Raw genomic sequence first — 27,985 nt, forward strand, 5'->3', positions numbered from 1 at the left:
CACTCATCTTCTGCAGCAGAGGAGAGCTCTGCGCAAGAGAAGCTTTAGAAAACTAGGGTTAGGGTTTTCCTAGGTTTGGAATTTGGGGAAAAAAACAAGGGCTTATAGCAGAGGATTTTGGCGAAAACAATGTGGCATCAACACTAATGAACTTTGGATACAGAAATGGTGGACATTCTTTTTTGGATTTTTTATTTTGAATAGAAATCTTTCGTGGATTTTCAGAAATATTTTGGTGATTTGGATGGAGCAAAGCTCAATTTGTTATCTTCATCTTTGATATGAAGATAGTCTGGCAAGTTTGTTATCTTCGTATCAAATATGAAGGTGGCCTGGCAAACAGAATGAACGTTCAAGAAGGAAGCCACGAACAATAAGACTAAAACAAAGTCGTATTGAGTGATTTTTATTTTTATTTTTATTCATATGGCAGTTTTAGATTTTAAAAAATATTTTTAATATTTGAATGATTAAAATTTTTAAATATTAAAAATACCTTCTAAAATTATTGTTAAACAAACTCTTAAAATTCATTTAAAAATGATTATAAAAAATATTTTTAATATTTAAATAAAACATTAAAAATAATTCCTAAAATCAACGTAACCCATCCAAATACACATCAACTCAAAGTGCATGAAACTTTGATTATTTTGGGATGATAATATGATATTTAAATTAGGGAAAGTTGGGCTTCTACTCTTCAAATATTTCTATACGAGCACATGGAAACCCACCTTTCCCTTATATTTAATAATTACATTTTCAATATGAAGAATCCATTTTCATATATTTATTTATTTATAAGTTAGTCACTAGTTTTGGGCTAACCATCAGCTATCCCTTTGGACCTTGATAATTTTAAATTCAGCAACTGTTGAGCTGGTTGCATGGTTTGCACATCTTAATGCAACTTCCATATGCCCCAATGCTAATTTTTAAATCATAGACCAATGCTTTTGCCTTAGTATCTTTGGCAACGCTTCACTGGGGTGCCTGCTTCAAATTCTCCAACTTTTGATAATTGTAAAGCTCTTTCTCAAAGAGGACGGAACAAGCTTGAGGTGTGTGCTGTAAAAGGTAGCCCGTAGCCTGTAGCCTGCATACCTAGCAAACAGAGCCCAGTGATCGGATAGATTTGCTTATATGAGTGGGAGTAGAAGCAGCAGACTCATGAGGCGGTGAAAATTATGATCTTAGCACAAAATAATTACGACATACTTGGCAGGTGAGATTGCACTTTGACCGGCTCTGTCCATCCCTATTTATGATTAGGGTTTGAAAACAGAACGATAGGGAGCACTGGAGCAGAGAGACATCAAAGAAGATGAGAGATATCGTATGGGAGGCATCAAGTTTGAGGCCCCAGATAAGACTGTATGGGATCTCTCCATAAACCTATGTTCATAGATTTATCAGAAATCCATATCTGCAATTTATAGGTCATCCAAAATCCAAGTCCTCAAGCCCAATCTCAATGACTTTAAATAGAGGGAAAGCAATGAACACGCAGAGACACTAATCACTGAATCAGAAATATACAATCACTATGCAGTTCAATACACAGTTTTGACTATAGCACCTCAGCAAGTCTCATATTGAACACTACAATTTACCCACTACCAGCAAGGCCTACTAAGTGGTCAATCACATCTTTGAGGCTAGAGTAATGAGCCAGGAACTTGTTGTGGAGTTCCTTCTGGTCAAAGTTATTTTGCTGCCACTCGGAAATACCATCACCCATAACCTTCAGACCATGCTGCAGCATTTCCATTCCTTTGCTAATTCCATCAGGCAGCTTCCTTCTCTTGTAGGCTTGTTTTTCATTGTCAATCTTCATGATTTCACATTCCACAGCTTCTGTATCAGCTTTTGACATCTTTAGAACCATTTCTTTCAGCATCAGACCTTCCTTCAAATGCAGCCCCAGCTGCTCAGAGCTAGGTGTAACTGTGAGTGTCATTTCCTTATCAAGAAATGCCTTGAACTCAGATGTAAATCTCTCCTCATTTGCCTCATCTCCTGACTCTAAATCAAATGAAAGAGCTGCATTTTGTGGCACAAATCTCCATAGCTGATCGCAAGAAGTACGTTCAGAAAAATATCCAAAGGCGGTGATTGCCAGATGGACAAATGCCCAGTGACGCTCACTCAGTAACATGCGATACAATTCCCATACAGCAGAGCTCTTGGCATTTTTATCACTTTCTACTATTTTCATGTAAGCAAGGCCGGCCAGGAAAGAAGCCAGATCTGGTTTGCATTCATACAATTGAGTATCTGAAGCTGCTTGCCCTGAGATAAACAGGTTTTGAAGCTCCAAGATGACTTCTTCCATTGCATCAGATGCATATAGATGCTTCATATTTGAGACAATCCCTAATGTTTCACTCAGAAGCTTACGACAATGATCTTTCATTAGATTGTCCATGGAACTTCTGTACTTTTGAATTATTGCAACTAAAAACCTCAGGGTCTTTGTGTCAATATCAGATGTTTTGACCTCACTACACAACAAACAAGAAAACTTCACTCAGGGTCTGATCTTTGAAAGATATTGATAAATTCATGTAGGATATATTCAGGATTTAGTGTCAGAACTAACTTGAAAATTATGTTAAAACAGTCAACAAGAGAAATCAAATAAAATTGGGTTATTGTCATATGATGCAGGATCTTTTTCATAAGCTTGGTGATTCAATCACAAATGGCATTCAAGAGTCAATTTTCACTTTTAAGCAGATAATATATAGGTGTAAAGGAACATATTACTTACATGGACTGCAAGGCAGCAGACAGAGCAAAAACTGGTAGACCAAAAACACCAGAACTACACGCTTGCAATGTTTTGTCATCAAAACTATCTATGAAGCCAAAATAATCGGTCATGATTCTCCGGGTAGCAATACTCTTCATGCTATCTGATAGTAAATTCAGTGGGAAACCTTCCATGAGCAATGCAATGTGCATTACCAATGACAATTGTGATCTATCATCCCCAACAATGGAACTGTAAACTTGATCTACTATAGACTCTGTACCAGAACTCAGAATTTTGCAGATTGATCTTGCCATTTTTCTCAGAGGACAACTGGGAGCAAGAACTGGTTGTATAGATGCCACTGACTTCAATAATGAGCAAAGTTTATCAATAATGCCCACCACCATTTCTATCTCAGCATGACGCACCATAAAGCACCAAAGTTCCATAACAATCTCCCAGCAAAGAAAATGAGGATGGAAGAAGTTCTGTAGCAGAAAAAACTCAAATTCACTCCACATAGGGCTTGGAGATACCACAATCATAAATGTTTTCAGTGAAAGGATGAGAGATGAAAACATAGGCTGCCATACTAATTCTAAGGTTTGTCCAGAACCATATAATATAGGAACTTGCAAAACAAGAACAGAAGAATACACCTCTTCATGAACTAAAACATCCAAAAGCCATCCTAGCTTTCTGGCAATTCCAAGTCTTACATCTTCTTCAAGATCACGAGAACTTTTCAGAATATTAAGGAACAAGGCAACCCGACTGAGCAACAATATCTGTGCACCAGGCATAGCTTCACAGCTTACAGTAAAGATTGTATCCATTGAAGCTGTCCAGTAACTAGTGCTAGGGTCTCCAACACTAGAATTTGAATTGTGTTCATCAATGAACAACCAATCCAGAATTTGGAACTTCAGCTCCTGTTTCACTTGAGCTGAGTTTAATAAAGCATTAAGTAAATGAAAATATGTTGGCTCCAATAGTTCTGCTAATACTTCACTTGCAGTTTTGAGATGTTTTTCTATACTTAGAGAAATTCCTAAGGTTAAGATCATCAGAACACAGAGTATTATCTCCCTATATACCAAATATGCTTGGCATGGATATTGGGAGGATATTCTAACAGCATTAATCAGGTAAAATTTTACTGGAAGGAATGTCCTTTTAGCTTCTGCTGCAGTAATGGTTTCTGTCCGTGAAGACCATGCCTCAGCTGCACATCTCAGAGATTCATTGGCTAGTGAAATTAGAGTTAGAATAATATCTGGTACATTCACTTTTACCGCTAAAGCACCCTTTCCAAGTTGAAGCAATGTAACCACACCTTTCCATGACAAATTCAGTATCGTTACTAGATTCCCACCATCATTAGCTGCAAGGATGCCCAATTCACACATTTTTTCAATTATACATTTTATTATGTTAATCACATGTTTTGTACTATTGGCCTCTTCACAGTCTATATCGCTTCTCTCGGTTCTTGAATCACATGACTCCCAGTTTACAGCTTGGGAATACACCCTGCATAGTCTCACCACAGCATCGAGGACCACTTGCACCACCTTCAGTACTTCTGAACCAAATGAATGAGTTCTCTGTTAATGACAATAATGTAGCAATTTAGTGGGAGATACCAATTGCTTTCTTCATCAGCAATGAACAGCACAGGCTCAACATTTTCACCCATTGATCTATGTGTCTCCATTTAACTTCATATAATTGCAACATTTCATGCCCAAAGATATTAAGAAACCTCCACCACCTTTGGGCTCTAAGATATCATCAAACACAGTGAACGATAAAAATGGTAAACATCAAATGCATTATACAAGATATTCTTTCGAAAGGGTTCTGGTCAACCAAGAGAAAAAGAAGAAGAATATAAATGGACTAAATTTCCATTCAATAAATAAGTCCATAAGATATTCTTTCAAAAGGGTTCCAATCAGCACAAAGACTAATTTAAAAGGGTTCTGGTCAACCAAAAAAAAAAAGAAAGACGAAGAATATAAATGAATTGAATTTCCATTCAATAAATAAGTTCATAAGACATTCTTTTGAAAGGGTTCCAGTCGGCAAACAAACATACATACATACTCATTGCTGCAGAAATCAGTCTTAACAGGACATAATTAAAACTAATTCAATTTTTTCAATGGGAAAGAAAAAGAAAGAAAAACAAATGAACCCTAAAAGAGGGCGCAACCCATGTACATGGCATGTATACAAGGATCCAAAAGATCACTTCTTCTTAGGTGATTTACCTCATATAAGAAAAATATAATTTAGCAAATGAAATGAGAGAAAGAGTGGTAGAAATATTAGTGATGGAGATTAAGATATTAAATTACACCTTCATACAAGGAGTATATATATAGGAAGTGATGATATTTTATTTTGTTATTTATTATTTACTTGAGGATTATTTATTATTTATTTTAGTACTAAAGTTTTCTTTAGAGTTAGGACTATTAAAATTAGTTTTTTATTAAAGTGGGATTGTCTATCTATATAAGCCTACTGATTTTAAACATTGGAGACTTTTAATCAATAATATTTGTTGAACTACCAATTTTTCTAAAAGCTTAAGCTTGCACCCTCCCCCACGTGTGGCCCCATACCCGCACGTGGAGAGCAAACATAAACAAGGCACTGCAAATTAGGAGAGAATACCAAAGAATTAAGGAAACAAACATGAGAATTGCGGAGAGGCGGCTCAAACACGAGACCTCCCACCAAATCAAGCTCTAATACCATGTTGAATTACCAATTTTCCTAAAAGTTCAAGCTTGCAAGATTTGGGTTCAATATGCATATCATGCTCCTTAATAATATTAATAATTATTCTGAATTTTATCTTCTTCTATTTATCTCCTTTATATTGTTTTCTCTCTCCTATCTTACATCAATTGGTATCGGAGCAAGGTTGATTTGGGATGTGTTTTATGATGAGTATACTTACCACTATACTACAACAATTTGACATTCTTTCCATTAAACTAAAGGCATTAAACTATATTTGAGGTCAATTAGGAACACATTTTGCAATGTGAAATTTTCACCAGTAAACAGCAAGTACTAAACTACAGCCAAAGTCGATTTATACGCTTTGTGTTGTTGGAATCCTCATGTCAATCTAAAGGCTCAATTCCTCTAGTAAGTCTCAAAGGTAATTTTTCTACTCCTTGGAGATTTGTGTTTTTAATTTAGTTCTTTGGTTTAACAAGTAACGGGCTAGGATTCTTACCCTTATTTTCTCAATTGTTTTTTCCAATTACCCTACCAAACAAAAAAAAATGTTAAGCCTTTTATTTACCCTAAGTTATTTCATATCAGTTTCGTATATTGTGTCATTACATATTTCTTTATTTAAGTTTTTATTCCTATTGTGTGTGATCAAGTCTAGAAGTAATTTGGTATTAATTGAAGTAATTCATGTTTTATCTTAGCATTGCCTTTTTTCTCATAATTTAACTTTGTTCCCATTTTTCTTTACTTTTGTTTCCACTTAACATGAAGGTCACTAAATTAAAGCAATCACATCTAGCCCCTCAAGTGGGTGAACAAAACCTCATAACTATTGTCACAACCTCACAAGTCGACCTAAAAGAAATGATAGATATTTAAATAGATAAAAGAAATGAATTTTTTTTTTTTTATAAATAAATAAGCAAATATGTATTAAAAAAGACACCAAAATAGCAACCTAAGGTATACAAGATCAATACATCAACCACCAAAAAGGCTCAAACAAGAGAAAGATCTACCAAACAAAAGGGCCTACAAACCTCAATAAGAGCCCAACTATTCAAAGAAACTAACTAAAGTCAAAGGACAATCATCTATAAACAACTTAGTCTCTAACCAAAGAAAGCAAACAAAAGAGTTTTTTAGCCGTTGGATTGAAAGCACATCATCATTGAAAGCAATTATATTTCTTGCCTTCTAAACCATCCAAAAGATGCATAAGAGGGCCTACACTCCAAATCTTCTTGCGCTTTTTGCCCACAAACAAACCATATCAATCCAAAAGTATCTCTCTAACCAACCAGGGAAGCACCCAAGACGTCGTAAAAAGAGCAAAGAGCAACTCCCATAAAATCCTATTTTTTTCACAATGAATAAGGAGGTGATCCATGGATTCTTCATGCAACTAGCAAAGATAACATCTATTTGCTAAAGACCATCCTCTTCTTTGAACTTGATCCAAGGTTAAAGCTTTTCCTCATGTTACCTCCCACACAAAAAAGTTAACTTTAGGTTGCATCCACAAATTCCAAATGTCTCTCATTAGAAAAGAAACGACACTACCTGACTTTAAGGCATTGTAAAGAGCCTTAACTATAAACTTGCCACTCTTTGTCTTTGTCCAAAGCATTCTATTTTCCTTATCCCTATACACTTTCTTCTCATGCAAACACACCAAAATCTCACCACACAATCCACCTCCCAATTATAGAAAGGTTTAGAGAAGTAAGGATTCCACCCCCACCCTACTTTTTCAATTGAGGGATTCCAAACATCCTCCACCCACCCCTCCTTGGAGTCAGCTAAAGCAAATAGAGAAGGGAATGAAACACTCAAAGAATTGTCCCCACACCACTTATCCTTCCAAAATTTCACCCTCCCTCCGTTACCCACCAAGAAAGAGATCGTATTACTCACAAAGCTTATTGTTTTCCATAACCCAACACCATACCCCCCCTCTCACTTCCTAAGAAAACCACCCCCCTCTTTCATCCCCATACTTCCCACTAATAACTTGATTCCAAAGAGCCCCTCATGCACAAAATGCAAACTCCACTTGCAAAGGAGAGTCTTATTGAGAGTTGAGAGACTCTTAACGCTCAATCCCCTTTTCCTCTTGTCTAAGTAAACAATCACCCATCTTACTAAATGTTGTTGTCACTCAAGCGTTCCACCTCCCCATAGAAAGTTCCCCCATACCTGCTCTAGCCTCAAAAATATTGTGATCAAATGTGTCATAGACCTAGGTCATTTTTTGAAAGATCTTGGAAAGTGGCCTAAGAGGGAAACAATAGATGAGTCTATAATGGGACAAAACTCTAGCAACAATCCTACAAGTCAATCTAAAAGAAATGAAGGATATTTTAATATGTAAAAGAAAGGAAAAATATGGTGATCAAACTTGTTGTGGACCTAGGTCATTTGTTGAAAGATCCTAGAAAGTGGCATGAGAAGTAAACAACAGATGAGTCTATAATGGGACAAAACTCTAGTCAATCCCCAAATCATAGAAGACTTAAGGATTCCCAAGCAGGTTTGCTACCTACATGTCTAGGAAAGCCACTCATAAACAACTATCCACTCAATGGTAAAGCCCTAAATGAGGATGATAATATTTATTAGGATGAAGCTTTCGGTGCTGCAATGTCTATCAATGGAGATTGACAATGAAGGTCCTACAAAACCCTTTAGGCATTGGGGGCCACAAGAAGATAACATAATCAACAACGTTGACCCTCACCATTACAACCGATCTCGATTAATCCATGACTAGATACATTTCTAGTTTAGCTTACACTTCTAAAGTTACTCCTCTATCATATGAATTTAAGGGTGGTATGCCTCAGGACTTACCTGACGAATTGCCACCCATCAAAGACATTCGACAATTTATAAACTTAGCCCCAAGATAACAATTACCTAATCTTCCTCAATATAGGATGAACCCTACAAACAAAGCTGAATTAAATCAAAAAATAGGTCTCATAGCTAAGGGTTTTATTCACCATAACCTTAGTCCTTATGTTGTTCCTATTTTACTCACACTAAAAAAAATGGATCTTAGAGAATGTGTGTGGATGGTAGAGTTATCAACAAAATCACAATTAAGTATGAGCTTCCTATTCCAAAACTGGATGATGAGTTGGATGAGTTAATAGATTACAGAAAGTCTCAATAAAAGAGTAACATAGTAGGTACCATCAAATGAGAATTAGATCTAGAGATGAATAGAAGAAAGCCTTTATAAGGCTTAATTTGTCATTGACGGGCGGGGGGTAATAAGATGAATGTGGTGTTTGACTCTACCATTGCCAGGTTCAATCTTAAGCCTAAGCCCCTCCCTTGTCCATTTATACTAGCTTGGTGGATAAAACTTCTTTACTTGTCAAGGAGAAGTATCTAGTTCCACTTAGGTTAGGACCTTATTTGGAAGATATTTACTACGATGTCTTTCTCATGGGTGTCCCTCATATCTTGTTAGGACATCCTTCGCCATGCAATTATGATGTGACGAATTTTAGATAAGACAATACCTATACATTTAGGCATAGAGGTAGGGCAATTGTCTTAAAACCTACTAAGCCAACATCTAACAAGTGCAAGCCTGTCAATAAGCCTACTCATAAGGATCCACTTAATCAAAGAATTCAAATTTTGTCTCTTAGGCATTTTGAGCAAGCAAGATTTAACATTGGATTGGTATATACCCTTGTAGCTAAGGAAGGCTTTCACCTTTCATTTGAATATATTTTAGCTTACCTTTCTGAAGTTACTCCTTTGCCAAATTAATTTAAGGGTGTTACGCCTCAAGACTTACCTGATAAATTGCCACCCATTAGAGACATTCAACTTGTTATAAAGTTAGTCGTAGGATCACAATTACCGAATCTTCCTCAATATAGGATGAACCCCACAAATAAAGCTTAATTGAATCGAAAAATAGGTCTATTAGCCAAGGGTTTTATTCACTATAACCTTAGTCCTTGTGTTGTTCCTCTTTTACTGACACTTAAAAAAAAATGGATCCTATAGAATGTGTAGAGTAAAGTTATCAACAAAATCACAGTTAAGTATAAGTTTCCTATTCCTCAACTGGATGATAAATTAGATGAGTTAGTTGGTTCCTAAAAGTTTCGAAGATAAACTAACATAGTAGGTACCATCAAATTAGGATTAGATCTAAAGACGAGTAGAAGATAGTCTTTAAAACTCCGGATGAATTGTATGAGTGTTTAGTGATGTCTTTGGAATGTCTGATGCTATTACCAATGGAGTTTATCCTTTACTCTGACCATCAAGCCCTTAGATACCTTAATTCCCAACGGAAGATGAGTGAAATCATGTTGCATAGATTAAATTCCTCTAAGACTACACTTTTGTTCTTAAACATTGTTTTAGGCTAGAAAATAAGGCCACATAGGCCCTAAGTCACATTGTCACTACTCTCCACTTTATGAGTAATAAAGAGGTAGGGTTTAAGAGAATATGGGACGAGTATCCACCTTATCTAGATTTTGGTATTATTTTTACAAATTTCTTAGATATTCACAATAGACACCATGCCAAGTTTCTCCTTCAACATGGTTATCTTTTCAAGGAAATTAAATTGTGCATTCCTTGTACTTCACTAAAAGAGTTTTTAGTTTAGGAATCACATGCCATAGTTCTGAAAGGCGCGCCTAAGGCGCGCCTAGGCTCAGGGCGGCGCGACGCCACCCTCCGGCGCCTCGCCTGAAGAGAGGCGACGCCCCTTCACGAAGGCGCCGCTTAGGCGCGCAAGGCGCTCGCCTCCAGCAAGGCGCGAGGCGGTCGCCTGAGTCGCCTCCGACGGCCTGACCAGGTACGATCTCTTTCTCCTCCTTCTTCTTCTTCTTCTTTTTCTTCTTCTTCCTCTTCCTCCAGCAGTCGGGTTGCAGAGACGCCCCCCAGCCCTAGCTTTTTTTTTTTTATTTCTGGGCCCAAAACGACGTCGTTTTGGAGCCTGTTCATTTAAGTGAACAGGGACCAAAACGACGTCGTTTTGGACCCTGTTCTTTTAAAAAAAAAAAAACAGGCCAAAACGACGCCGTTTTGACCTGTTCCTTCCATCCAGCCCCCTTTTCTGGTCTTTCTCAACCCGAGACCACTGCCATTTTTTGCCCTAGCCTCTTCCGTGCTGGAGAAGTGAAGAAGAAGAAGAAAAAGAAGAAGAAAAATAGGGGGAAAATAGGAGAAAAATAAAGGGGAAATAGTCACATACCTTCCGGACCTCGGTATTTTTCTTTTTTCTTCACTTTTCTGCATTTTTTTCCATTCTTACCTCATAACTCTCATTGGTAATTTTTTTAAAAAAAAATAAATATTATATTTTGAGTTTTTAAGATGAAAATTTTACAAAATAAAAATAAATAAATAAAAAGCAGTCATGCATATTTGTTGTTAATGTGATATTTGATAATGTGATATGCATTTTTTTTTCAATTTTTTTTCTTAATTTAATTATAATTATTTTATTGTGGAGTATAGATAATTTGTTTGCAAGATGGATAATGAGAGTGAAACTCAAGTGGACTCTAGTGCAAGTGGAAGAAGAGATCTGGGGTGGAAATATGGTCGTTTGGTTAATGAAAAAGATTTGAACACCATCATATGCATTTTTTGTGAGAAAGTAACCAAAGGAGGCATCTATAGACACAAACAACATCTTGTTGGTGGATATAGAAATGCTAAAAAGTGTAGAAAATGTCCGGAACATGTTAGAGAAGAAATGGAAGAGTATATGAGTTCCAATAAAAATCAAAAAGAGCAAATGAATATGGGGAGCGAATATGTTAATGAAGATTTGTTTGGTTTGGAAGATGAAGATATTGGTGAGGAGATTAATAGTAGAACGAATGTCACCAACATTTCTAGTGGAGGTAGTAACCGAGGAGGAAGTGGTGGTAGGACGTTTTCTTCAAAAAAACCAAGACAAAAAGGTCCTATGGATCATTTTTTCACTCCTAATGCAGAAATGGTTGTTCAAAATCAAAGGAGTGGAAAGATGAATCAAACTACCATCAATGATGCTTACAAAAAGGAAGCAAGAGAAAGAGCTTGCACGCTTATCACAAGATGGATGTATGAGGCTGTTATTCCATTTAATGCAGTCACATATCCAAGTTTCCAACCAATGATTGAGGCTATTGGCCAATATGGTGTGGGTATGAAGGGACCAACTTTTCATGAGGTAAGAGTTACCAACCTTAAGAAAGAATTGGCTCTCACAAAAGATTTGATGAAAGATCATATGGTGGAATGGGGGAAAAATGGATGTTCAATTATGTCGGATGGATGGACCGATAGGAAAGAGAGAACTTTGGTGAACTTTTTGGTTAATTGTTCAAAGGGAACCATGTTCATGCAATCCATTGATGCTTCTTCAATGATTAAGACGGGAGAAAAGATGTTTGAGTTACTTGACAAATGGGTAGAGCAAGTTGGTGAAGAGAATGTTATTCAAGTTATAACAGATAATCACTCAAGTTATGTGATGGCAGGTAATAAATACTATTTCTTGAATTTTTATTTACTTTTAAAATTTGAATTATTTATCTTGAGAACTTATGTAAATTTATTATCTACAATTTCATATAGGGAGGTTGTTAGAATTAAAGCGTCCACATTTGTATTGGACACCATGTGCTGCACATTGCCTTGACTTGATGTTGGAAGATATTGGAAAGCTACCAAACATCAAGAGGACATTGGAGAGGGCTATATCACTAAATGGGTATATTTATAATCGCTCAGGGCTACTCAATATGATGAGGCGGTTTACTGGACAAAGGGAATTGCTTAGGCCTGCTAAGACTCGGTTTGCAACTGCTTTCATCACATTATCGCAATTGCATGAACAAAAAAACAATTTGAGGAAGATGTTTACAAGCTCAGATTGGTCAGATAGTAAATGGGCAAAAGAGCAGAAGGGGAAAACTATAGCCAACATAGTTCTAATGCCTTCATTTTGGAACACTATTGTATTTTGCTTAAAGGTTTCGGGTCCCCTAGTTCGTGTGCTTCGTTTGGTTGATGGTGAAAAAAAAGCTCCTATAGGATACATCTATGAGGCCATGAATAGAGCTAAGGATGCAATTGTGAGAAGTTTTAATGGAAATGAAGAGAAGTACAAAAAAATCTTCAACATCATTGATAAGAGGTGGGAGATTCAGCTTCATCGGCCTTTGCATGCAGCAGGGTACTTTTTGAACCCGGAATTCTTCTATGATAAGCCAGAAATAGAGCATGATGCCGACATTATGAGTGATTTGTATAAATGCATCTTAAGGCTAACAAGAGACCCTGCTAAGCAAGAAAAAGTTGTGGCCGAAGTGAGTTTGTTCACAAATGCCCAAGGACTATTCGGGAATGAGTTAGCTGTTAGGACAAGAAAGACTAGAGCACCAGGTTAGTTATTTAGTTTTGTTTATTTAAATGATTAGATTGTATTTTTGCTAAAATAGGTGAATTGTTTCACTAAATTGTTAATATCTATACTACAGCTGAATGGTGGGCTGCATATGGAGCTTCAGCTCCAAATTTGCAAAAGTTTGCAATGAAAGTCCTCAACTTAACATGCAGTGCATCAGGTTGTGAACGGAATTGGAGCATCTTTGAGAATGTGAGTGACCAAATCCAAAATAATTACAAGTAATAGTCTAATAGAGTCTTGAATGTAACTTAAAAGTTAAAATTTTAGAATATATTTATGAGCTTATGAATTTTTGCAAATTCATAGCAAGAGGAGAAATAGGTTAGATCATCAACGCTTGAATGATTTGGTGTACATCAAGTATAATCGAGCCTTGAAGAGAAGATACAATGAACGTAACACCATTGACCCAATTTCCTTGAAAGATATAGATGATAGCAATGAATGGTTGATAGGGAGAATGGAAGATGAGGATTCTCATGGAGGTGCACAAGATGATTTTGTATTTGATGATGACAATTTGACATGGGGTGATGTTGCTAGAGCTGCTGGAGCTGAGGAGGCCAGGTTTGATACTAGAGCTAGAGCTAGAGCAAGCTCAAGCATAATACCACCAACAAGGGGGATAGCTTCAAGTTCTAGAACTTTGCCTTCTTATTCACTAATAGATGAAGATGAAGATGGAGACATGGTTGATTCAGCAGATGAAGAAGATGGGGAAGGCTACAAATGTGGTGATGGAAATGATGATGATGATGATTTTGTTGATTTAGAGGAGGAGTGATGATTGCTTGTTGTGGACAAATTTGTGATTTAAGTGTTTTTTAATGATGTTTTTGAATTGTGGACAAATTTCATGTTTTGGACCTTTAAGTTTGGAAACTTTGGATTTGGATATGTATTAGGCAATTAGCAATATGGATTTGGATTTGTTTTTATGCTTGGAGTTCTTTATTTTTATGTTTTTTGTTTATTAAATTGAAGTTTTGGATGATATTTGATGATTTATGTGTTTAGGACAAATAAATGATTGTTAAATTTGATTATATTATATAAAAATATATATGTAAATTAGGGTGCGCCTCACTTCACTAAAGCCCGCGCCTTAGATGCGCCTTGCGCCTCAGGCTCCAGGACTACTTTGCGCATTGGTGCGCCTTGAGCCTTTTAAAACTATGTCACATGCTCAAGGTCTAGCAAGGCATTTTGGTAGGGGTCAAAACTCTAGCTATAGTTGAAAATAGGTTTTATTGACCTTCATTGAAAAGGGATGTTGCTAGAATAATGTCTCAATCTCATACATGTCAACTAAACAAGGCTAAGAAATAAAACACAGGTTTGTACACTCCACTATTTGTTCCACATACACCTTGGTGCTTCACATGAACTTTTGTCTTAGGGTTGCCTAAAACTGCTAGATGTCATGATTCCATTTTACTAGTTGTGTATAAATTCTCTAAGATGGTCTATTTATCCAGTGTTCTAAGACTGGCAAAGCTGTTTTGAATAAAATTGAGAGGTTTTATGGTTTACCTTCTACTATTGTGTCTGATAGGGATTTCATGTTCGTTAACTATTTTTGGATGACCATTGGAAATTGTTTGGAACCACTTTGAAGTATTCCTCTACTTCCCATCCTAAAATAGATGGTCAGAAGAAGTTAATTATAGTTAGGGTGACTCATTTAGATACCTAGTTGGTAAGAAACCTTGTAATTGGGATCTTGTTTTATCCATCGCTGAGTTTGCTTACAATTACTCAGTCAATCAGTCCACAAGAAAACATCCTTTTGAAGTTGTTAATGATCTTTTGCCTCACCAACCCATTGATTTTGTTCCATGCTTATTAATTGTTGTCATTCTGATACTGCCAAAGCCTTTGCTGACCATATTTGCGAGTTACATGTTGGGATATGAAGGAAAATTGCTTTGAGTAATGCAAACTATAAACTTCTTGTTGATGCACATCGTAGGTATAAATAGTTCAAAGAAAATTATTACATTATGGTTTGCATTTGTTTTGAGAATTATCTTTAAAATTTCACAAAGAAACTTCACGCCTGCTCACTTGGCCCATTCCTAATCTTTCGAAGACTTGGAACTAATACACTTGTGCTTGATTTTTTATCACACATAGCTAAAAGTCCAATTTTCAATATATCGGATTTATTTCCTTGTCAAGGCACATTTGAACCTCCTTGATACCGTTTCCATGAAGCAATCCTTTAGTCTTGCATCCCGTGCTTCCTCTACTTCATCAATGCCAACCAATGTGATTTGGATGTATTGGCAGAGCAGTATGTCACTTCCCCATCTATAGGTGATCAATGCTTCCTTGTTTGACGGAAAAACTGCCCTTCTATTTATGATACTTGGATAACTAATGAGGAGTTTCATCAACTTCTTCCTAACTTTTTAGAACAACATCTTCAATATAACTCACTGGAGTCAAGTTCTTTTTAACCATGGGGAAATGATGGAGATAAAGATATTAAATCATGCAATTATGTAAGGCATAAATATAGGAAGTGATGATATTTTATTTTGTTATTTATAATTTGTTTTAGGGTTATTATTATATAGTGATAGAGTTTCATTAGAATTAGGATTATTAAAATTAGCTTCCTACTAGAGTTAGAATCTTCTATCTACATATAAGCCCAGTGGTGTTAAACATTGAAGACTTTTGATCAATAATATTCATAATTATTTGGAGTTCTCTCTTCTGATCCTAGTTTTATTATCTGTATTCTTTTCTCTACACACTACATCAATTAGTTCCTTAAAGTAGATGCTCCATGATTAACAAAAGAAAAATAATGAAAGTAATGGTACCTTAACCTCAGATATGGAATCTTTTGCTATATTTAACTGTTCCAGAATGAATCTTTCAACAATAACTATCAATTCCTTGTCTTCAGAAACAGGATATCTTGCCAAAGCTGAGAAACTAGCAGCGGAGAAACTAAAGAAGTCCAAAAGCAACTGCAACAGATATAATAAAACATAAGTGATGGCTTTAAAGGACATGTGCCACATTATGTGGTGCAGAAAAATTACATTGAGGCTAGATCTAGATAAAGTTTCAGGAACTAAACAAAATTGGTCCACATTTCTGTGCACCAACAAAATGACAAAAGAAAATCAAGGAAATATTGTTGATGGAAACAGGATCTCCTCCCAAAGCTGAAAAACTAGCAACAGAGAAGCTAAACAAGAATAAAAGCAAATGCAAAAGCTATCTAAGACACATGGTACACTGTAAGGCAAAGAAAATCAAATTGAAGTTAGGTTTGATAAAATTTCAAGAATTAAAAATAAATAAAATAAAATAAATACAACGTGAACATTTCTATGCGCAAACAAAAATCAAATAAAATAAAAATCAATGAATAACAGAAGTCCTATTGTGTTTCATTGAGAAAGGAAGAGATACATCAAGGCAAGTAAATCCAAACAAAATGAAGAAGAGTCGAAGGTAAACTTTCAATACACAAAGCATCCCAAAAAAACAATCACTGCAAATGAATAATATTGGGGGATCTGAGATTCTTTAATAAAATTTGACATAGGAATTCAGTTTTTTCCACTGATTTTGCACTTTAAATGACTTTCTTGCCTTGCCTTTTAGTACAAGATTAATAACCCCTCACTTGAAAACTTGGTTTGACAAACATTAATAGTAGATATTTTGGAATAACGATAAATATATACACAGTTTAAAGCTAAGCAACTAAACATAAGTAGTGAGAAAATTGACACAATTAGATACATAAAGGATGAAAACATCTACAATATCTCCAATATTTCCCAAGAAGTATTTGTAATTTAAAGGTATCAATATTGAAAGAGGAGATTGATGTAGGACAACCCTAGGATGGTTGCCTACACTCAAGGGTAGGTGGGCTAGGATTTTATTTTTAGGGTGTAAGGAGAGGAACAAGGAATAAATTTTATGGTAGAGAAAATTATAAGATAAGAAATAGAGAGAAAGAAGAAACAATGAAGAAAAGATGGAAAACCTTAGAGTCTCACTAAGGCCTTCTAGGAGTCTCACCTAGAAGAAAATCAATGGAGTCTCACCATTGAGGGTTGCAACCTTGCAATGAAAGAAAATGTAATATTATTCATCAAATTCATCCCTTTGATTTACATTGATTAGCCTATTTATAGGCTTCTCTAAGAAATCCAAAGTCTACTAGGACTCTAATAACCTATCATGACTCAAATTCTAATTATATTATAACTCAACTAGCTAATCCTAATTAGACTCCAATAAATACCAATCCCTATTCAATTCTAAGTAATATTAATCCTACTTAAAAGTTTACTTAGGTCTTCCCTTTCTTCCTTGAATAAACTTTAAAAGGCTTTCCCCCATCAGAGATATAGATATTTCACTGATATTTAACTATCCTCGTTCGCAAAAGTCTCCTATAGCTTAAGCGCAATGCGCAACACAATGCGAGCGCCTGAGTGAAGTCAAATGCGACCTATGATACACATCAATTTTGTAAAATATGATTCAAAATCTAATCTGATCAATAAAAAATTTAAGATTCAAAACATTTAAAAGAAGCATTCAATAAAAAAGTAATGAAATTATATAAATTTCAGCATATAATTAAAATTTTCAAGAATAAAAGTGTTTAAAAGGAAGAGTAAAGCTAACAAGGTGCGCCTTTTCAATGAGGTGCATATCTTGGCAACCAAGGCGCTATAACTAGGGAGTGGTGGCGCCTTGAGCTTAGGCGCGCTTAAACTATGGGAAATTCAAATAACTTCCATTCATGATAAGCTTTGGGAAGAAATCAAAAAAAGTATGTTTGGCCATAGAGACTATTTCATGGCGTCGACGTTTGCACCTATTCTTTTGTTGTCCAAGGTTACTATACCATACTTATATTGCTTCCTTAAAAAAAATGTTCTAAAACATGTATTATTAATTGTTTTATCATTTGTTAAAGTTTCATAAAAAAATTTCATATATTTTAGTCATTTTTACTAACTTCTTTAAATTTTATGGAAATTTCCATTGATATTGATATTTCCATAAAATTGAACCATCAATATCTCCATCAACACCGATATTTTCCATCATTATACATAAGTACTAATGAAACTGACACAAGTTGGTACCACATATAGATTTGTCTTGTGATATAACAACATCATGAAACTTGTTTGATTGTGGTCATGCCCATTTATATCAATGTGTTAACAATTTTGAAATGTTGAAACCCACATTGTCAAGCTACAAAGTGCATAATATTACAGTTATTCAAAAAACTTGGACAAATACTCAAGCCAAATGTTCCAAAAAGGTCCAATTTTAATAACAAAAAATAACATGAAATATAGGTATGTACAAAAATGCCACGTTGCATCTATATATTGCATGATTGACCATTCAGGAAGGGAAAAAAAGAAGAAGACAAAGACAAACAGATTTGACCCCCTTTACTTTCCATCAATAAAGATAATGTCCAATGAAAAGTAAAATTAATGACCAAATCCCCTAAGACTCCATAAGGATTGCGAAAATTTTAAGAGACAGTATGAAGGAAAGGAAATAATAAAGAAGAAAAGAAAAAATAAATAAGTTCAAGTTCAAACCATGGTTGTCCAATTGTATTCCTCTATTAAAGAGTGAATGGAGAATTTAAAAATATATAAGCTTTAAAATAATTTAGTCATATTTTGATTTCTTTTGTATAATCCATAGACAATGGATTAAAACAAATCATAGATTTTGAGTCTTTTCACAATCTATTTTGACTTCTTTTGTATAATCCATAGTCATATTTTCATTTCTTTTGCTTCATGCATATTTAGGTATTAACAAGAAATGTTTAGTTTTGAATCTTTTCACATAAATCATAGATTTTGAGTTTTCATAAGTAGTGTCATTTGTAAAACAAAATCTTAAAAGACTATACTAATATGCATGAATCCACTTTCTCCAAAGCAGACAATAGGAAAGGCATATTTGGCTGCAGAATTAGCTTCTTGAACATAAGTTTAACATCTTTGTTTGAAGCAGAAAATAAACAATTTTGGCATTTCTCTTAGAAATACTAACCGAGGATCCTTAGCCCTTGCTCAAGGAAATCCATCATATTAGCATCTAAGTCAAACATAATCAAGAAGCAATCTAAATAAGCCGCTTCTTGTTTAAAAGAGGAAATCTTCTGTTGCAATAGAAGCAAAGTAGATACAAATTATTCAAATTCTTATAAGAGACTAAGAGTCCGTGTCATATCAAATATCAATTACCTGAAAAAAGAGAGTGCAATGTTCTTCCTCTTGGGACTCCTGAATTGATAAAAGTGTCATCTTCAGATGCTTTCCACACCACATGCTTGCCTAATACAAAATGCGCAAGATATTATACAATGCGCTTCCATTGTAAGTAAGAAACCAAACAGTACTGAATAAGGTGAATATTGCATAAATTAAAATATACCTTGGTCCCAAGGGCGAGAAATGAACCTAGACATCCTGATATGTCTGAGTCTATGTATTTTGCAGCCACATTCAAAATGGTTTTGTTTAACAAGCATTGGGTTACATCCAAACAAGTGAAGTCTTCCCAATAAGTCCACACTGTTGTTAAGGAAAGCACAGAGTAATATCACTTAAATAGCATGCAAGAGAAATTAAACATCAAGTCAAGGCCATTTGACAACCAAACATTATGGTGCATATTTACCAAATAACCTATAGGTCTATGTGTGTGATGAAAAACCATTGAATAACTATGCAATCAGGTCTTCAAGCACACAAGATTTTAACTAACAATTTGATCTGTAGAAAGCATTCAAAGGACAAAAAACACCAAGTTATAAGAGTGCCACTACAAAGGCCTTAGGAAGTTTTTCACTAAGAATGAAAATTTTCTCCCATTGATCCTAAATGAAAACGTGTTATTAATATATGAAACCACTTAGAGGGGGTTAAGTAGGTAATCCAAACTAGTTCTGACATCTTTTAAATCTTTCCCTTTGTTCAACTATAATCATTATGCTCAAATCAATGTGATCAAAAAATAAATAAAAGAAAAGAACAATACATGGGGGCTACCGAAGGGACTTTCAAGCTTTGACTTAAAAGATTTTGAGAGTTTAAGATTTAGGGCAAAATAGTAGCAAAATAACCTTTTCCTACACATGCATATTAATGAAAAATCTTCAGCTATTTATAGGCATAAAAACCTAGTTGGACAAGCTTACCAAGTCTTATAAGATTTTTGGAAGTGGAGATCAATCATAAAATCAAATTTTTTTTAAATTTGAAATTATTATTTTCACGTTTCCTGAGGAGTGCTTGAGCAACCTCTAGTGGCGCTTGAATGCCTCTATCAGGTATTTAAGTGGTCCTCTTTCCACTTGTTCTTTTTGCGTGTTTTAAGGCGGCTCAAGCACTCCTTTGAGCATTCAAGTATCCCTTTAACACTATTTGACTATTTTTAAGGGTCCAAGTTATACTTTAATCCCACCATTACTCTGACCAATATCTAAACTACATACTTGCCTTGTCATGCCTCACAACCATGCCCTGGAGCTAATATGTACCATTGGAAGTACATAGCATTGAACGAATGCCTTTTTAGAACAAAATTGCCTACCTAATCTAGCTATATGAGTATATTAACACTAAACATGCACCAAATGAAAATAAAATGTTGCTTACCACATTAGCCAACGAAGATCTATATGATTAGTCTTCTTGTGGTACATTTGTTTGCTTGCAGTAAAGATTGTTTTCAGATTAAAAAGAATTCCATCAACGACAAAAACAAAATATTGCCCGTGTATATTTAACCATATGATTTGTCTTCTTGTATTGTTGGTCACGCTCCAGACATCTTATGGTTGATTACCCAAAAGTACAAATGGTTTGAGCATATGGGAATCACTGAATTGAATTATGAAATCACTTGAAACCTAATATCTAAATCTTAACTCTGTTTAATTTATGTTTATGTTAATTCATTTACATAATGCAACAATTCTACAAAATAAATGTTGGCATATCATATAAGCAATAGCTAAAACTCTATTCTTCCTGTTTTAACCATAACTAATGAATCATATACTTCTTTCTTTTTATAGGTATATCTTTTTTACATGGAACCAAACTTTAAACCTCCCAACCCCTTGCCATCTGAGCATAACTAACCCATGATTAACAAAATTCACTATAAATGAATTGATGCTGTTTATGAAGACCATTAAAGGGTCAGATGTTTGTAACTGCACATCCCTTCAGTTTTAGACACAAAGGAATAAATGGTATGGTTAAAGGAAAATGAAAAGACAGCAGACTGGATACTGTGAGGCATTCAACAAGTGTAGCCAAGTCAGATTTCTCAGATAAATTTGAATCCCCAAGCTTGGAAAGCAACCGAATACGGGTCTCAACAATCTGTAACAAATAAAGTTCAAATTATGGACTACAACAACTCGGGAATGCAACTCTGGAGATGCAACTTAGCCAAATTAAGTCCTGCATTCCCCATGAAAAAATTTGAGAAGTATGACAAGAAAAAACCAGCAGAAAATAAATTAAGCTTTTAATCAAAGAGCACCAAGTATCAAATTTTAGACTTATATATGGATAAAAAGAGGCACCAGATATTTCTTCTTTAACACTACTATGCTCACAATCTGAGGATAGTATAACCTGATAAGCATTGTGAACAAATATGAAAGATCATCACCTGTAGAAAATTTCAGATTAAGATGGAAAAATCATTCCATAATCTCCTTTGATAGTTGGCTCTGCCTTTCCATTAAGAATGATTACAAAATAGCTTCATTTAGAGGCACTGGGTTTCATCATGTGATGCAGAATTATTATGCTAATCAAATTCAGCATAAGAATTCAAAATAGAGGGCCTTAGTGTATATTGAAAAGAAATTACAGAAACGAAACAAAGGATTTTATCTTAGTATAACAGCAGTTAAGCAGGTTTCCTTTACTATAAGGTCAGAATGAATAATAGTAACTAATGCTCATTTCTGTTGCTGCTTGAAAGAGAAAAGAAAGTTTTTCTTCGAGATACTTTTGTCCATGTGTGTTTCTGGGAAAATTTGAGGGAAAATGAGAGGGAAAAAAAATAAAGAGAAGTAGAAGGAAAATAAAAAATAAATTTAAAATCAATAACTATTTTTTATAATCAATGAATTATTTTTATATGTTACTTCAAACTTCTTTCACTTACTTCAACTCCTCTATATAAAGATTAAATAATTTGAAAATGCAGAAGTTTCTAACTAATTTTAATTAGATTTGATTTTCTTTCATATTTCTTATAGTAAAACCAAATATGAGAAAATCATTCTCCTTATAATTTTTTTCTTTCCTTAGTACTTTCGTGGAACCAAACATGGCACTAGTGTTTAGCTTATATTTGAAATTTAAATAATTGGAATGGAAGCAAAACAACTTGTACATAGACAGACCATACAAACTTCTCAAAGAAATATAGACAAGTTAATAAAAATTTCACAAGTGTCCCATCATAACAAACTTATTCCAGGGAATCACTTTTTTGCCTTTTTTTAATTATTAATCATGATGCTCCTTTTGTAATGTTCAGCATAAGGTGTAGTGGTACACTGAAGCTTAATGCAAAAGTGAGATTAGGGCATTTTTATTATAAAATTTCAATAACTTTCAGGTTAAAAGGAATATTCCACTAGTCTTACTTTACTTGAAACTGTAGGATATTTTCATATTTCTTTATGTATCAAGTACAATAGGTGTTAATTAATATTTTTTTTCTCCTTGTTTGAGCTGATGTATCTTGGTTGTCTGATATGAAAGCTTCTGATTCTCTGTGTTAGGGTACCTATCAACCAGTTATTTAGCTAGACAGAACCAAAGGATCCAATATACATAACAAGATCATCTTTAACTGCTATCGATTTTCATTTATTCAACTCCAACCATCTTAACTACCACAGTCTTCCTCACACCAAAGTTGTACTTAATTTTTGAGGAGCAAAGGAAAATTGCCAAATTGGACCTCTCATGGAAACCATTTGAGACCCTGATTCTCTAAAAATCCAAAATAAAGAAACCAAAGGAAAGCTATAATTCAGCATTTGGACCAGTATGGCAGGAAAAAAAAAAATCAGAAGATAAGGCCTTATAACCCTAATGCATGAAAAACTAAAATTGAGCCATTCAAATTACATTTTTCTAAACTTGTCATACTTGCAAATTAAGCCTATTTGGGTGCTGAAAAAATGCAGCAAATTGACTTAGTTGAGCAACGTTCTACTTTTCTCCCACTCTTCTAGATAGAAAACACTTGAAACATTGGACTCACATCTCATTTTCCTTCCATTCCACTTTTTAAGAAACCAAAAAAAGAGCGTGAAGCAATGACAAGTGTTTTTTGTAAATTGTTAAGTTTTAACAATAAAAACCATGTGACAAAAAATTGATCTCCACAACCTGCAGGCTGCAACTCTCATCGGTAGCTCAGAAAATAGAGGAAATGAAAGAAGAAAACAAAATTTCCAAATATCATATCGGGTACTCAAAAAAAACAAAAAAAAAAAAAAAAAAAAACCTCCGTTGAAATGCATACAAACTTCTTAGCTTAGTTGTTTCAATTTCTGAAGACATACACAAACTACTTCATTAGATTCAAAATTTTCTCCTCTCTTCAATTCTTTTACTCGGATTTATCAACATCCAAGCAAATCATGAAGTTGATTAGCATCAAAACCCTAAAATTTATCTTCAATAATAAATAGAGAGTGAAGAGATAACAGAAGCAAAATTTCTAATGGAAATTCAAAATCAAGTAATTGAAATTTGGAAATGAGGTAGCGAAGAAGCTTACATCTGAAGATTTGAGAGCTTCTAATATACTCTGCCAGTCTCCACTACCACACCTCTCTCCCTCCATCTCCCCTCTCTCTCCCTCCGAAACTCTTCGGTTTCCCGCCTTCAACAGAGGGGTAAATTCAATTTATATTTTCGAACTTATATTTGGTAAAACGCAATTTAGATTTTCGCCCTTAACCTTTGTATATTTCCGCTAGTTGCTTCGGGTCCTAACTCACCGAGTCACTCTCGGTAGTTTAACCAGCGGCTACATGGGCCAACCCACACCCACACTTACAAGGTTTTCTACAATATTACATCATCTTTTTTTTAAATATTTATTAAAATATTGTCGCATTTAAACTATTTCTAAAACTACGGTAGTTTGGGATGAGTGGGATTCCATGTAGACCTTATCTGTTGAAAAGACAAGTTTAGTGTAAAATGAGAACTCATCAGTTGAAAATACGAGTTCAGTATAAAATTCAAATTCGTCTATTGAAAAGATGAGTTCAATGTAAAATTAGAACTCATCTTTTTAACAGATGAGTTCAGTTTAAATTTAGAACTTGTCTTTTCAATAAATGAGTTCAGTGTAAAATTCATATATAACATACGAGTTCAATTTAAATTTAGAACTTGTCTTTTCAACAAACAAGTTTAATGTAAAGTTCATATATATACCTTTCAACATATGGGTTTTAATTCAGAACTCATTTGTTGAACATATGACTTTAGTTTAAATTTAGAACTCGTCCTTTCAACAGATGAGTTCAGTGTAAAATTCATATATTCAATAGTTTTGAACGTATGGGTTTTAATTCAGAACTCGTTTGTTCAACAAACGAGTTCAATGTAAAATTCATGGCTATAGTCAAATATCTTTCACTTAAATTGGTGCTTTTGTTTTATGGATTAAAAGGACTTGAAATGAAATGACACAAAAGGGAGAGAAATGAATGTGTTCCAAAATTATCATAATGGGTTTCGACTCAAATAAAATCAATTTTAAAGCAAATTGGAGATAGGTTGTTTTAAAAATTGTTCATGATCTTAATCTAGATTGGCTAACACTAGGCTTTTTACATGAATGTTAATAAAAATAAAAAAGGATCAACCTCACATCATGTCCTCTAAATCATTGCCCATTGCAAATCACTCCCAAAATCATATTGCAATCCAGGTTCTAACATGAAGTAATGATTCATGAACTAAAATAGAACATGGCCAGATACTGGAAGACAACCAAAAACTCATACAAATCCTCATGCTTCTCCTATTTCAACCATTGATTAGATAAGGTAATGTCTTTTCTCTTCCCTGGTGTTTGAATTCCCATAATATATCAAACATATGATTAATTTCTTTTAGAAGTGTAAATAGTACACATACTAAAAAATTACATGAAGGTGCACTTATCCAAGAGTATTCAAATATGGTATGTTCACCATGGATATTGAGAAAGTAGAAACCACCAATGAATCACACTAAAATAATTAGACAATGGAAGGCATATCAAATAAAGCAGCTTTTGCAAGTGTAGCTGAAATTTTTAAGATATAATATATCAACTAACTAGTCAATGTACATAAACAGTGAGCAATTATTCAAGGTAGTCATTTGGAGCAAAATTTAATAATCTAGTAACTTCTAAATGATATAAAATAAATAAATAAGGCATGCACAAGCAAAGTGTAAAGAAAACTTAGGTGAAACATTTGATATTCCATACAATTGCATAGTTTATTTCACAGGCTTGTTTTCACTTGTCATGCATTCCAAATGCAACATTGCCAACATGCTTAATGCAACATTTCATCTCAGTGTTGTGCCTATTGTTAGGCTTGGTTTCATATAGTAATTGAATAAAACCATTCTTTTATAGCATATATATAGATATCATTTTCTTGAACAAAAATTATACATAATAGACATTTAAATAGAGAAGTTAAGCATTAAAGACTCCATATTCCTGTTTAGTTTCCAAAATTTTCTGAATTGTTTCAGCTTGATCAGAGCTCTATGCTTTCCCGAGACCCATGACAACAATATTTCTTTGCAAGGAGGAACAATGAGCTTTCCAAGTCTTTTGTCCTAGTGGAAAAAAAAAATTTCCAGGCAATGATTGAGCATTTTCAACTAGATTTATATGGGTTAGTTTAGAAAATAGTTTATTATAATGAGTCAACCACAAGTTCCACAATTTATGTAACACTTAAAGAAAAATAATGTATATTCCCTTTCACACTAGAATAATAAACAAAGTAAAGGGATATGATGCAACTTCAAAGAATTGGGCACCAAATGTTTAAGTCATTTACATTCATTTTTTCAACCCAAACATAATATTTCCACTAGCTAGAGATGTAACTTACAAGCATAAGTTCTATTATTTGGAATCCTTGTGATTGTTAATAGGTCATTACTACATTAACATTTTCTCATTCCCACTAATGTTCATATTCTGTAGAAAAAAAAATGGACAAGCAGATTAATGCTTTGGACCACACAAAACTTCAAAGAATGGTTACCTTTCTACATTGCAGTTGTAGTGGTATTAGTAGTTTTGAGGTCCACTTAATCTAGAAAAAAGAATAGATGGCAAAACACAACTAGAAAAGTTTCTATGCCTTCTTACTTAGGTAGAAAATAACAATGCCCCACCTAATGCACCATAGTTCCAATTGCCCAAGAATAAAAACAAATGTTATGTCATTACATTAAGCAAACCAGATCACATTATGTTGCTTGAGTACATTATTGCTCACCGTTCCACTCAATTGCTTGACTCAATAAAGCTTTACCAACTACTTGAAATATACCAATTTATCTAGGCATAAAATAAAACTATACCATAGTGGCTAATCTGTTATTTTGCTTAACCAACATTAGAGAGGGGAGTACTCACAACTTGGAAAGGTTAAGTTATAGAGTAAACGAGAAGAAAAAACTCACAATATAATCATGCTTTTAAATGTCATAGCTCCAACAAGGCTGCTATCAACAAGTGATCGAATGAAAACAAAAACAGAACTTGTTCACATTTAACAATGCTTAGAATTATAACGCAATGTCAATACCAATTAAACAACAATAAACCTTACAACTCATTTCCACAATGTCAATACCAATTATCAAAAAATAGGATTTAGAACCATCTCATAGCAATCTTGAGAGAACACAACACAAGAATTCCATGTTGGCTAGAACATGATTTAATCCCAATTGGAATAAACTAGAATATGCACATATGAAGAACAACATAGTTTCAATTTTTGTGTAAGGTTTTTGCAGTCTCATTGGTTTAGGTTAATTCTTTATATTTAGTATTTATAAACCGGTATTGGTCAATGCCAAACCCCTTATTTCACCATGTAGGTTAATGAAACATAAAGGAAAAAGAATAAAATAACTAACAACTTAAAAAAATAGTCTTCAATGAGATATAATTACCAAGACAAGAATTGAATTGTTATACCAGTAGTTATGGAATTTGACACTCCACCAAATAGTCTCCACAAAAGGATGCTCATGCTATTAGCAACTACATCAAAATCAATATGCATAAAACAAACATTGCTAGCAAAGCATTACAAAAAACACTTACAACCTACCTAAATAGGAAAATGAATATGTTGACCAACAGAAGCAAATGATGTTTCCTCAGGACAAGTACTCTTTAGACGACAATTGGGAAAGATGTAATTAGCCTCTTATGATTCCCTGTAAAAATAGAATGACATTAGCAACTACCATCTAAATAAGGAAATAAACTATGAAAAAACCATCAAAGTGCCTAAGAAATAATCCACTTACTGTCAATAGTCAAACAAAAGAGAACTTGACAAAACCTTGAGCTATCTAAAAAGAAAATGTTAACATATGACGATTATGAAACTACACCTAACACTATCTACTAAGCACCATAGGCAACATTTACAATATAATCATCAATTGGAGGGATCAAGTGCCACATGGAAGGGCTCTCCTCTTACGTCTTGGACATCTCTGGTAAGTCGCATTAATAGAAGCATGGACATCAAATGTAATGTGGACATCAAAAGTAATGTGGACATCAAAAGGAACATCATAAGCAGGCTGAACCTTAGAAGCAATCGGAACATCTGAAGCAATAGAAACATTTATAGCAACTAGAACATCGAAAGCAAT

General features: G+C 34.3%; 2 protein-coding genes across 4 annotated transcripts; one reads left to right on the forward strand and one right to left on the reverse strand.

Annotated features, from left to right (window-relative positions):
• Window positions 1–1,411: 1,411 nt before the first annotated feature.
• On the reverse strand, window positions 1,412–24,032 carry LOC100264819 (uncharacterized). Of its 3 annotated transcripts, XM_010651921.3 has the most exons (7): window positions 23,832–24,032; window positions 21,305–21,397; window positions 19,437–19,571; window positions 19,247–19,336; window positions 15,806–15,955; window positions 2,777–4,368; window positions 1,412–2,507 (listed from the first exon to the last, which is right to left on the reverse strand). In XM_010651921.3, exons 1-7 carry the CDS (start codon window positions 23,895–23,897, stop codon window positions 1,613–1,615), a joined length of 3,021 nt encoding a protein of 1,006 aa, XP_010650223.1. In that variant the 5' UTR covers window positions 23,898–24,032; the 3' UTR covers window positions 1,412–1,612. The 3 variants fall into 3 exon arrangements, with proteins under 3 accessions (XP_010650223.1, XP_019075832.1, XP_010650224.1); XM_019220287.1 differs by lacking the exon at window positions 21,305–21,397 and having other exon boundaries at window positions 19,437–19,576; window positions 23,832–23,913; XM_010651922.2 differs by lacking the exon at window positions 23,832–24,032 and having other exon boundaries at window positions 19,437–19,558; window positions 21,305–21,394.
• On the forward strand, window positions 10,952–13,909 carry LOC132253811 (uncharacterized). Its single transcript, XM_059736959.1, has 3 exons — window positions 10,952–12,039; window positions 12,137–12,946; window positions 13,042–13,909. The coding sequence occupies exons 1-3, from the start codon at window positions 11,043–11,045 to the stop codon at window positions 13,191–13,193; spliced, it is 1,959 nt and encodes a 652-aa protein (XP_059592942.1). The 5' UTR covers window positions 10,952–11,042; the 3' UTR covers window positions 13,194–13,909.
• Window positions 24,033–27,985: the final 3,953 nt, after the last annotated feature.

Source organism: Vitis vinifera, chromosome 5 (genome assembly GCF_030704535.1).
Source record: "Vitis vinifera cultivar Pinot Noir 40024 chromosome 5, ASM3070453v1".
Lineage (NCBI taxonomy): Eukaryota > Viridiplantae > Streptophyta > Magnoliopsida > Vitales > Vitaceae > Vitis > Vitis vinifera.

Coding starts and splice junctions, on each gene's coding strand:
- LOC132253811 (XM_059736959.1), top strand. CDS start 11,043: ATGGATAATGAGAGTGAAACTCAAGTGGACTCTAGTGCAAGTGGAAGA. Junction 12,040..12,136: donor CTCAAGTTATGTGATGGCAG/GTAATAAATACT, acceptor AATTTCATATAG/GGAGGTTGTTAGAATTAAAG. Junction 12,947..13,041: donor AAGAAAGACTAGAGCACCAG/GTTAGTTATTTA, acceptor TCTATACTACAG/CTGAATGGTGGGCTGCATAT.
- LOC100264819 (XM_010651921.3), bottom strand. CDS start 23,897: ATGGAGGGAGAGAGGTGTGGTAGTGGAGACTGGCAGAGTATATTAGAA. Junction 19,572..21,304: donor CACTTGTTGAATGCCTCACA/GTATCCAGTCTG, acceptor ACAACAGTGTGG/ACTTATTGGGAAGACTTCAC. Junction 19,337..19,436: donor TTCTCGCCCTTGGGACCAAG/GTATATTTTAAT, acceptor ATTTTGTATTAG/GCAAGCATGTGGTGTGGAAA.